Source organism: Aotus nancymaae, unplaced genomic scaffold (assembly GCF_030222135.1).
Source record: "Aotus nancymaae isolate 86718 unplaced genomic scaffold, 86718_ANA_hifiasm-v0.15.2.pri h1tg000119l, whole genome shotgun sequence".
In the NCBI taxonomy this organism is placed as follows: Eukaryota; Metazoa; Chordata; class Mammalia; order Primates; family Aotidae; genus Aotus; species Aotus nancymaae.
This window is the reverse complement of record NW_026988534.1, coordinates 117,809-130,391: the sequence shown is the minus strand read 5'-3', so window position 1 is coordinate 130,391 and position 12,583 is coordinate 117,809. Positions and strand designations below refer to the sequence as shown.

Sequence of the window (12,583 nt, the reverse complement as noted above, 5' to 3'; positions counted from 1 at the left end):
CTACATGCAATCAGTTCCATGCAGCAAACAGTTAAAATAACTTACACGCAAATAGTTCAGGGAAAAAACAGGTATGTAACAAAGTTTACACCTATAACCCTAAGAACTGATCAATCCGGGTGGTAGTTATTTGAGTGTTCACTGCAATCTTCTTTCCACTTTCTGTTTGAAGTTCTTTAATATGAATGTGAAAGGGAACAATACTTCCCTCTGGGCTCCAGATGAATTCTTAAGATGCCCCAGATCAATGCTCCTGCATTCACTCTTCCCTCCTGCTCACCTTTTTTTCTGCTCTTGCTTTATTTTCGTCTGTCTGACTCACAGTGGCTTCTGGAAATGCTTCAACTTTTTCTTTGAATAGATCTCCTTCTTCGTCATCAAAGATATCAGCAGTGGATTGGATTTTGCCTTTAAAAAATAGCAAGGCATAAAATTACACTAAGGTCAAAAATCTACCACAAAATTTGTAGATTTAAAATTCTTCCCTCCCGAAGAATAAATAGAAAAGTTACGTTGTTACAGTAAGTGAAACTATACTCTTCCCTTGGAATTTTTCAAAGAGCATAGTAGCAGCTCAGTTGAAAACAGAACAGATAGTTTAACCATGCAGCTGACATGCTTATCCAAACAGCAGCCTCCTGTGCTTAGAGTGGCTTGGACTGGCTTAAAAGGTGAAGAAAGATCTAGAGGAAGAAAGATTATTTAAGAGGGCCACCAAGTCAATCATCTAAGCAATCTGAGAAGTGAGGGCTTGGCTCCTCCTTTTAAAAAAAAAATCAAATTATACGAAAGCAGATAAAAGCAAATACTGAAATCCCCTCATAACTCCACCTGCCTACTCGAACAAGATGGACATTGGGAACAGTTCAGCATACATGCTTCTAATTCCCCCAAAGGATATACTAATGAATTAACTTTACTTATTTACAAATAAGGCTATAAATTAGAAGATAATTTGAATAATAAGTCTTACCATTTGCATTTTCCATTTAATGTACCTATAAAATCTTTCCAAGTCAACAGGCATAGACCCTTTTTTTTTTTAAACAGTCGCCAATATTCCACTGAATGGAAGGGCCATAGCTCACCCTACTGATAAATCTGAGTAATTTCCAAACTTTCACTACCATAAGCACTGCTGGACTGAGTGAGGCATATGTTGCTGAAATGAGGGCACTGGCTCATGAATGTCCAGAGACTAGGAGTTGTCAAACAAAGCAGCATCAATTTACTAGTGATTCTAAATCAGTTCTCAAAGACACCCACTAAGTGAGAGCCCTGTGGAGCAACAAAAAGCACTACTAACTTCCTTTACTGTCATCTTCACCTGGACCTGCGTGCATTCTGCATCCATTTGCACTCTTTCTAGATTAACTAGGCTTTTATTTTCCTTCACACTTCTGCTTCCATCCTTACTTTCTACACCTAACACTGAAAAAGGAGAGGAAGTCCAGACAGCGTGCTTCTAAATGCATTCTGGTTCTATCTATTCCTATTCCAACATTTTTTATTTTTTCAAGTTCCTGAAAATTATGTGCACCTTAGGGATCTACCTTTCTTTTCAGGAAAAGCAGTCAATGAATCTAAGTCTTGCTATTCCAAGTGTGATCCACAGACCACAAAGTTTGCTGGAAATGCACAATCTCAGGCCCCACCCTAGACCTACTGAATTGGAATCTTCATTTTGACAAAAGCCCCTGGGAGATTCATCTGCACATAAAAAACAAATGATTTACAGGAATGACTTCAGGGACACAGGACTTACATTTAAGAGGAAAAGAAAGGAGAATGTCAAAGTAGCCAAGGGGCTGAAAACCCCATCACAGGAGGAAAGACCAAGGCCACCTGAGCTTTTTGGCGGAGAGAAGAGAAGGTGGGAACTAAATGGCCAGCACACAACATGCTGCTCATGTAATTGACTAAGGTCTGCTGGAAGAAAGTATGATTAAAACGTTATAATTCCAAAGGTCAGAACTAGAAATTGTGAACAAAAATTATAGGGAAAAAGATTTCAGCTCTCTATAAGGAAAATAATAGTAATTAGCTTCCAGAGCAGAAAAGATTGGTTCATAAAAGAGGCCTCCCAGGCACCATAGCTATGTAAGTACAGACAACAGCTCAATGACAGGAATGCTGGAGAAGGGATCTGGTATTATAAGAGATACAAACTAGGGGAGCTTATGTCCCTTTATAGGCAACATTTTTTTTTCTGGCTGAAGTACCAGAAACAGAGGCAGAAACAGGTACCCGTCTTGGAAGATTTGCTGCAGGGTGCTGAGAAAAAGTCGTCATCACCATCATCATCAAAGAGGCCAGTGGGAGGTGGAAGGTATGGGCTTTTTCTTGGAATGGGCTGCTCAGGCTTTTGGGGCTCCTTCAATGATGAAATGGAGACAGCACCAAACACATCTGTGTCTCCTGTGGGCAGAGGGACAAGACAGCCACAGCTGTGAGCCAGTGTGAACCTGTTGACTTTACAGAAAAAATTACCACCCACCAAGAACTTTTCATTTCAGTTAATTCACAAAATGCATCAACAGGGCCCAATAACCTCCATCCATTACTGCTACAGAACATCCCACAATGCAGAATCACCAGGTCACTCAAACACAGAAAAGTCCAAGGCCACTGAGCTCTAGGAGAATAAGAGCTAACATGAGTAGATGAGCTCTTTCTATAAGCTGCTCAAAGCCCTTTGAAGCTCCCAGGTGCTTCCTTGTCTCCAGCCAGGCTTTAGAAGATGATAATTTTAAAAATGAAAAAACAGTATTTGTGTTCTTTTAAGAAAACAAACCTTAAGTTATATTACCTAAAAATACAGAAACAGCTCCTGCTGGGATTTTCTTTCCAGGTTTGGATGATAAAGACTCTAGAATGAAATAGCAAGAGATAACCATTTTACAAGGAAAATAACTTTCCTTGCAATTTTCTTCCTGAAATATATGCAATGTAATATATGCAGTTAGTACCAGACGTTTTGAAACTAATTTTTCCTAAACAAGCCATTTTAAAATGCTTTAGTATTTTCCTCTCTACCAATGTCAGGACTTTTTTTCTTGACTCCTCCTCAATCTCCATCACTCCCCTTCCTAAAAAAAGGACTTTTTTCTTTTGGAATTAACACAATCCAAGCTATGACTCCCATGGAAGAGCATGCTGACTGTGATCAAGCCACAATAGTGGGTCGGCTGGGGAACACCAAGGGAGGTAGTGAGCACCACTGGCGGAGGCAGGGACAGCATGACCAGGGCTCCCCCAAACAGTTCCAGCTCTACCCATTCCAGTTGGATAAAAATGAACAAGTAAAAAGGAACAGCAAAAATGTGTGAGTCATCAGTAGGAAAAAAAAGAAGACAGCCGGGTGAGGTGGCTCATGCCTATAATCCCAGCACTTTGGGAGGCTGAGGCGGGTGGATCATGAGGTCAAGAGATCAAAAACATCCTGGCCAACATGGTGAAACCCTGTCTATACTAAAAATACAAAAACTAAAAAAAGAAAAAAAGAAAAAAGACAATAAGAGCAAAGAGGGAAACCAAGCAAGTCACCTCTGCCAAACCATGGACAGCAGAAAGCAGAGGGCAGCCAGGTAAGCAGTCAGCACAGCAAGCACAAGGAGCGGCCCATGAGGCCCAGCTCTGATGCGTGTGCCCAGGAGACGCGGAGCTTAAAATCACTAATTCTCAAGTCCCGAGAATTACCACAAACCTAATTGAGTAACATTTGTAAGTTAAGAAATAGATTTATATTTGTGCTTTTTAAAAACTACACAGATGGGTCATGTGCAGTGGCTCAGGCCTGTAATCCCAGCACTTTGGGAGGCTAAGGTGGGTAATAACTTGAGGATAGGAGTTTAAGACCAGCCTGTCCAACTGTCCAACATGGTGAAACCTTCCTGTCTCTACTAATATATACATATATATATATATATATATATATATATATATATATATAACTAAGGTCTGCTGGAAGAAAGTGTATATAAAACTTTACAGATGATTTTAATGCACACTGGGTTGGGGAATTACTGGTCTCCAACTTATATGCAGAATGTTAAAAATGTTTCTTTAAATTAAACTTCATTAAATGAAAACCATTCTCAACATTGCTCTAGGGTACTTTTCTTGTCTGACTTTTGATGAGTTCTCCTAACAAAGAGGCAAGACTGTGATGTGGGTTTGCAGATGGTACTCTGTTTTTTCCAAGTCATGAATTAGTGAAGATGAATTACTTTCAACTGGACCAAGGTCAAAATAACAGCTTCCTGCTCAACGCAGAAACAAGACTTGGGAACAACCTCGGGGTTCCATCTCCTAATGAGAAAGACACTTTTGGAACTCTGCGCACTGAGACGCAGTTGGCCAGCCCCCAGCTTACCCTCCTTAACAGAGGCTTCAGCTTGTCGATCCTGGGGGGCTTCCGTGAAGAAGTCACTCTGGTTGTAATAACGTATATGACAAAGGATTAAAAAAAAAAAAACAGGAGAAAGCATAGCTGCATTTGAGGATTTCTAAGGAAAAGTAACCTATAAGATTTAAAACTACGTATTTACTATGCTCCCAGAAAATCAGTTGCAAAGTGATAACTACGGCAAAACCAGACCCTAAAATAATTTAGGCCAGGTGTGGTGACTCACACCTGTAATCCCAGCACTTTGGGAGGTCTGTCCAGGAATTAAATACAAAGATGAAAGATAACAGATAAGAGAAGAAACAATCACCTAGTAAATTATTCACACTAACAAGTGCACATCTTCTCCTCACCTAACAAAGGATAGAAGAATACGGTATTTCTCACTCTGAGATTCTTAGTTCAAAATGTCCCAAAATCTGAAAATAGAAACAACTTCCAACTGAGAAGCTGTTTACTCCCACTAAAGAAACAAAGCATATTTCTTCCTTGTGAACCCGATACAGCTGCAGGGAGTGTCGCTGGGTACCATGGACTCACCTCCTCATCCTCATCATCAAAGAGCCCCTTGCCCCCACTAAACAGGCCACCTCGAGAGCCAAATGGTGAGAAGTCCTCATCGGTCAGCTTAGGGGGTGCGAATAAGTTATCCTCTTCATCTAGCAAACAGAAAGCAATGTTTTGCAGGGAGCATTAAAGATGGGTCTGGAACCCAGATTCCCGGGTTGGCATCTGCAACATCTCCAAACTGGCAAGGAGTTTATCTGACCCTATTTAACAAAGTGTGAGGCAGTCTGATGAATTTCACACTAAACCCCTGGCATAGTCCACTGATGCCCTCAAAAGGCCCTGTGGGCCCCCACTCTCAAATATGTCAATGCTTGCAGCAGAGAGCATTCATTCTCTAGGCCAGCATCCTTGATCTAGATTTACTTTGAAGGAAGTATTAGGGTCAGATGCCATATTCAAGACCCATTTCCCCAACAATCTGGGGGGAGGAAGGGTAGACTAAACAAAGGGATCTGCAGACTGACACAGGGGCAAGTGGAATGCAGCAGACATGACTGCTTAATATGAAAAGGCCTGATATATTCCTTATAAACAAATGCTAGAGATCCCTAAGTTTCTGTACTTCTAGAGAATTCTAGAAAGACAAGACATGATTGCTCTAAAATCTAATAAATCAAATATTTACAGGCATTTTTAGTCCATACCCCATCTCCTCCCAGCACCCCAAAACATGCTTTCAGAGGCTAAAAAAAGTAAATGGAGACAGACCCATTTGTCAGAGGGAAAACAGCATGCAAAGCAGTACTTTATGAATTATGTAAGCAACATACCTGAGTCAAAAGTCTCCTAAATTAATAGAATTGATGGAAAAGGCCCACCGTCTGAAGTTCTCCTTTCCTTCTTCTCTTTCAGTGTCTTCCGAGGTTTTGCTTCTCCTGAGGATAAGGCTTGAAAAGCATAGGTCACAGTTTTAATAGTACTAAGTCCTCCCTCAGTATACACATCCTGTTTCTCTACAAGTCTGTCATCCTCATAACTCATAGCTAAGAACAAGACAACTGCCTTCCATCTCAGCTTCACCAGAGCATTGAACCCCCTGCCCTGCCCGTGGTAGGCACTCAAGAGTCTCTTTGTAAGGCAGAAGGCTTCTGCTTTCATACCAGCTCATGTGCGTATCAGAATCATATTTGTTGAAAGAATTATTATGCTAACTTTCTACCCTGTTATATAACTAGAATGTGCTATTATATAGTACATTCTTATTTGTTCAAAATACAGGAGTAAATATTCAGCCAGGAATTCTTAAGCTGTTGCCTATGGTTCTCTGGAGTTTCCATTAATCCCCTGAAATTATATGTAAAGTATTATCTAGATGTGTACACATACATTTTGCTTGTGGGTCCACAGCGTTCAGTTATCAAAAGGAGTTCATTAACCAAAAAAGGAGTAAGCGCTACAATTTAAGCCTCTTCTGCATTTGTAGTTACTAATAAAAAGGGAAACCTGCTTTTGGTGAAGCCAGCAGAAGGCCCTGCACTACCCCTCCCCTACTTCTTGTCAATGTGGCTGGGGCTCACTTGTTGGCTCCTCGTCCACTCGGCCCACGGCGTCACCCTTGATGCGGGCAGCCAGCTCATTAGCAAATGATGTACGTCTGCTTCTTTTCTACAGCAGGAGAAATCAAAAGAGTCACTTTTTTGTAAAAAAGCAGTACACTTCACTTTTGGACACCTAAAAACATTATGTATACAAGAGCAAAGAAATTCAACTGAGGAAAAAACAGTGTAATTAAATGAATTTAAACATGTACACTATACATATGTACACTATACAGCTCACCCAAGGAATAGGACTCATAAAATGTTCCTTCAAAGAGAGACGTTCTTTGCTTTTCTTACTTTTATAGTACTTCACTTTAATACTTAAAAATCTAAATAAGAAAATAAGAATAAGCTGCATGGGGAGAAAGACAGGAGCACTAGGGTCTTGAAACTCTGGAACCACACATATTCTGAATGATTTGACTCATAAAATCATAACATCTGGACAGGAAAGTGGTACTTGCAATTTGAGATGCTCGCCATTATCTTCTGAAGTGTAAATGAAATGAGAAATATGCAAAAATGAGAGTGATACAAAGTAAGTGACAATACAAGAAACAAGTCATCAGTGCTAAAACCCTGCCAAGCAACAGCAACTACAGTCTTCCTTACAGGTCCAGTATTTTCTTCAATGTCCTCAATATCTTCCTCCTTCTTCTCGGAGTCAGCAAAAAGGTCACAACCATCATCATCCTCTTCTTCATCACTCATTTGTGTCGTGTGCTAAGAGTATAAAATAATCAGATTAGAACCATTAGATAGTCACCAAGCTGAAGAAGAGATATTGTCACTTAGCCTTTAGGCTCCTCCTTCAAAGAGGTAACAGCTTTTTAAAATAATAATCATAATTATGATGCAGCAAGTTATGAAGCAGCAGATAAGCTGGAACAAATAATACACAAGCTTTACTTGGAATCTAAATAAAAATATATTATTTAATAAGACTGTAACAACAAGAATAAAAAAAGCAAAATATTGAAATATCAAAACTGGTTGTTACTAGAGAAATATTTTTATTTTTGAGAAGGAGTTTCACTCTTGTTGCTCAGGCTGGAGTGCAACGGGGTGATCCTGGCTCACTGCAACCTCCATTTCCTGGGTTCAAGGGACTCTCCTGCCTCAGCTTCCTGAGTAACTGGGATTACAGGTACCTGCCATCACAGCTGGCTAATTTTTGTATTTTTGGTAGAAACAGGGTTTCACCATGCTGGCCAGGCTGGTCTCAAACTCCTGATCTCAAGTGATCCGCCCACCTTGGCTTCCCATAGTGCTGGGATGACAGGCATGAGCCACCGTGCCTGGCCTAATACCAGAGAAATAGAAACAAAATCAGCATAGTCTGACCTTAGTAAGAATACTGAGTAATAGTTAAAAGGTAAAAGTTGTAACAACTAGAGAGCCATCCAAGGTAGGTCACGCAAAAAAGTGCAGAATAACAAATCCAGCATGATACCACCTCTGCATACACTATAGCATTTCTGTGGAAACAGGTGCATTTACAAAAGCAAAGAGAAAGACCTGGAAAGACATGCTCCCAGAGCATGACCCCAGTTACCTCTGAAGAGTATACAGAGAAGGAAAGAACTGGAAGGCTCAAACTTAGCCTCATCTGTTAAGTTCTAATTTTTCCAAAGGTATATACTACTATGTATAATTAGAAATTTTTTTTTTCAATGTTTGAATCAACAAACTGTGCCAGGCATGTTACTAAAAGCACTTTATTACCTAATTTAATCCTTACAACTTTGAGGTTGGCCGCAGCACACAGAACCAACCTGTTGCATAAGCAGGTGTTTTTAATCACTATATTGTACTGTTTTGAAACACTGTTTGTGGTCAGGCGTGGTGACTCATGCCTGTCATCCCAGCACTTTGGGAGGCCAAGACGAGTGGATCACCTGAGGTTACGAGTTCAAGATTAGCCTGGCCAACATGGTGAAACCCCGTCTCTACTAAAAATACAAAAATTAGCTGGATGTGGTGGCAGGCACCTGTAATCCCAGCTACTAGGGAGGCTGCGACTGAAGAACTGCTTGAACCTGGGAGGTGGAAGTTGCAGTGAGCCGAGATCACGCCACTGCACTCCAGTCTGGGCAACAAGAGTGAAACCCTGTCTCAAAAAAATAAAAAAGAAAGAAAGAAAGAAAAACTGTTTGTGGCCAGGCATGGTGACTCACACCTGTAATCCCAGCACTTTGGGAGGCTGAGGCAGGCAATCACCTGAGGTCAGGAGTTCAAGATCAGCCTGGCCAACGTGGCGAAACCCCATCTCCACTAAAAATATAAAAACTAGCTGGGCATGGTGGCGCATGCCTATAATCCCAACTACTTGGGAGTCTGAGGCACGAGAATCACTTAAACCCAGAAGGTGGAAGTTGCAGTGAGCCAAGATCGTGCCACTGCACTCCAGCCTGGGGGACAGAGCGAGACTCAGTTTCCAAAAAAAAGAAAAACTGTCTATATTTGCAGATTTTAATGGGAAATTCCATAGAAACAAATATCCTATGAAGAAAGACTGATTATTAAAATTATAAAGACCAACCACATTTATGAATACAACCAGAAAAATACAGTACCAACCAGAAAATACAAAATCCTTTATTTGATAGTTAAACATTTTTGTGAAAAAAATATTTCCCAGTTAAGAAATTGAAATGCAAATTTTTAGCAAAAAAAAAATTTTAAATCATCACCCCAGTGATGAGATTGGAGGAAAATCAACATGCATAATCTGTAATTTAGAAGGTCCACCAGACATTAAGAGTTATGTTAATAATTCTATACCACTTTATTCTGAAGAAACAGTTCACAGAAGCAAAGGATTTCTATGTATGAAAATATTGGCTGGGTATGGGGCTCACACCTGTGATCTCAGTACTCTGGGAGGCTGACTGGGTGGATTGCCTGAGCGCAGGAGTTCTAGACTAGCCTAGGAAACATGGGGAGACCCCGTCTCTACTAAAAATACAAAAAATTAGTCGGGCGTGGTGACATACACCTTAGTCCCAGCTACTCAGGGAGGCTGAGGCATAAGAATGGTTTGAACCCTGGAGGCAGAGACTGCAGTGAGCCAAGATCACACCACTGTACTCCAGCCTGGGCAACAGAGTCAGACTCTGTCTCAAAAAAAGAAAAGAAAATATTGAATACATTGTTACATCAAAAATAAAACTCTTTATACATTTAGAGACTATGACAGTATCATATTTAGTAAGTTTAAAAGTATATAGCAAAGACTATACAAAGCAAACTGCAAAGACTTTTTTAAATAAGGAGGCCGGGCGTGGTGACTCATGCCTGTAATCCCAGCACTTTGGGAGGCCGAGACAGGTGGATCATCTGAGATCAGGAGTTCGAGACCAGCCTGGCCAACATGGTAAAACCCCATCTCTAATAAAAACACAAAAAAATTAGCTGGCATGGTGGTGGGCGCCTGTAATTCCAGCCACTCAGGAGGCTGAGGCAGGAAAATTGCTTGAATCCTAGAGGCAGAAGTTGCAGTGAGCTGACGTCGCACCATTGCACTCCAGCCTGGCCGCCAAGAGCAAACCTCCATCTCAAAAAATAAAATAAAATAAGGAAACATTTATGAAATGTTAACATAAAAGGGCAGAAAATAAAATATGCATACTATGAAAACAATATGCCCTTAGATATTCAAAAATTAAGATAACTGTACTAAGACAGTAGGGTCAGAAGTTTTCATCTTGTGAATATTCATTAATGTCACTACTAGCTTGTCTCCAGTTTTAAAACAGGAGAGGGGACAAGGAGAGGGGGACTCAGGAGAGGGACTCATGCAAAGCAATTCAGTTTGGGTAACTGAGTCTTCTTTTAGAGGCTCTGTTTTCCAATTTGTTTTTTACTTCTTTGTTTTCTAAGAAAATGAAGATAAACTATAAAGGAAAATTGGGAAAAAATATACAAAGGAAATAGCCTAAATACATGAAATGCCTAAAGGAAAATAAGTTGTATACTGAAAAAATCCTCACTTAGTCATAAATAAAATTCAAAAGTAATTTTAATATACATACTATGCTTCAATTAAAATGTAAAAACAAAGTCATTTCCTTTTTTTTTTTTTTTTTTTTGCGACGGAGTTTCGCTCGTTACCCAGGCTGGAGTGCAATGGCGCGATCTCGGCTCACCGCAACCTCCACCTCCTGGGTTCAGGCAATTCTCCTGCCTCAGCCTCCTGAGTAGCTGGGATTACAGGCACGTGCCACCGTGCCCAGCTAATTTTTTGTGTTAGTAGAGACGGGGTTTCACCATGTTGACCAGAATGGTCTCGATCTCTTGACCTTGTGATCCACCCGCCTCGGCCTCCCAAAGTGCTGGGATTACAGGCTTGAGCCACCACGCCCGGCCAACAAAGTCATTTCAACACATGAGCCTTACCCGGTTTTGATCATTGTCACTATGATTGGCAAAATCTTCATCTGACTCCTTCGGAGGGGAAAAAAAGGCTTTGTTGTTAAACAGGCTTTACTTCGAAGCACAGAAATGATTTCAGGTCTAAGTCTCTGGGCCAGGCTGATTCCATGTCAAATGGAGAAAAAGCTCTGACACTCAGTCTTTGTACTGACTACTGGTGACCTTAAGTATCAAGGTGCAGGTAGTGGGGCAGCTGGCAATATTGTCAAGGATTGTTCCAGTTAACATGTTATTGTTGTGGCTCACTTAAATGCCTCTAACAATTTGCTCACATCACCTGCACTTTCAACTCTTGCCTTTGGATTTAAAGTAAGAACTGCACATTAAACTAACTAAATTATCGAAAGTCAGTTTGTATTATTTTACATTTTGGACTATACTGTCTCTAGTTCCTCTTGATAGGACAAATACTTCATTAGGCCTAAGAAGGTAACATGAGTATTTGCTACCAGCAATTTAGTAAAGACCTACATCCATGGCTAAAAGCAAGGGATTCAGCTAATAGTTACTTAAGAAAGCTTATTTCCGGCTGTCAGGTTTTTCTTTGTACGGCTGGAAGAAGGGCAGGGGAGGGAGAGTGTAGAAAGGGAGACCAATCAGAAGAGAAAAGCACACACACAACACTGTCTCCTTTCGGAAACCCCATACTCAAGGACTCTCCTTCAACATGGCTGTGTCCCTTGCAATAATGAATATCCCATCTAAAGAACAACTGCAGATTCAACTGTGGTCAAGGCCCACAGACTCAAACGCCAGACTAGGAAATGAGATTATGCTCTGTGGATATGAAGGCGCTAGAAGCAGCAGCAAAATAGAATGTATGTGGTTGCCTTCAGCATATCCTGCTCTACGTTTTACAGTTGACGAAAGTTCTAAATGTGTGTATTTTTTTTCTTAGAATTGTTCAAAGACAGAATATACTCAAGACTATATCCCAGGCAGAGATTCCACCAAAACATCTAAGCTGTCCTTCTCAAAAATATACTGGGTGAAGAAGGAATTTGGTGTCAAGGTGGGAGGTAGGATAACAGTGAAACAGATTATAGGAGCTTTCCTGATTATTGTACATAAGGCAAAAAGGAAATCTAACCCTAGATTAAAAGAACTCAGAATGTGGCTTCTATCACTGTTAAAAGCTTTATGGAAACAGATTACAAATTCACAGTTGTTATTTACTTAGCCTGCTAGGCCCATCTTAAGCTTGCTGCCCACCGTGACCTGGTCATACCAAACAGCCCTTACCTCTTCTTCTTTCTCTTCCTCACTGTCCACAATACTGCCACGATCACTGCCTACAGAGCCTTCTGTTGAGAAGAGAGATAAGGGTCACCACACCAATATTCACAAGAAAATGTCCTTAGCTCCTTCTCAAAATCACAAACCACCATACAAGAGCAACACGGAGATCTTGATAAAACCATCGATACCCATTTACTGGAATTAAAAGTGTCTTCATTATGGTAAGGAATTAGATATTTATGTAGTCTTTAAGTATCTCTCCTCAAAAAATATTATTCATTACAAAGAAAAAAAAACTGGCCTGTACTCTTTACAGATGTCAAGGTCATAAAAAGCAAAGAAAGGCTGTAACAGCATCAGACTAAAAGATAACTGGAGATTTGACAACTAA

At 40.5% G+C, this 12,583-nt stretch overlaps 2 protein-coding genes across 7 annotated transcripts in view; both read right to left on the bottom strand.

Annotated features, from left to right (window-relative positions):
• LOC135272635 (WASH complex subunit 2C-like) overlaps positions 1 to 12,583 on the bottom strand; it is a 136,724-nt gene that overhangs the window by 22,615 nt on the left and 101,526 nt on the right. The window lies entirely within an intron of this gene.
• Positions 1 to 12,583, bottom strand: part of LOC105734319 (WASH complex subunit 2A-like) — a 49,074-nt gene that overhangs the window by 19,720 nt on the left and 16,771 nt on the right. Inside the window, 10 exon segments of the mRNA XM_064371100.1 lie at positions 281 to 408; positions 2,248 to 2,418; positions 2,810 to 2,869; positions 4,376 to 4,433; positions 4,949 to 5,067; positions 5,797 to 5,865; positions 6,496 to 6,583; positions 7,132 to 7,242; positions 10,918 to 10,965; positions 12,196 to 12,257. Of these exon segments, the coding sequence (XP_064227170.1) occupies positions 281 to 408; positions 2,248 to 2,418; positions 2,810 to 2,869; positions 4,376 to 4,433; positions 4,949 to 5,067; positions 5,797 to 5,865; positions 6,496 to 6,583; positions 7,132 to 7,242; positions 10,918 to 10,965; positions 12,196 to 12,257 (914 nt within the window).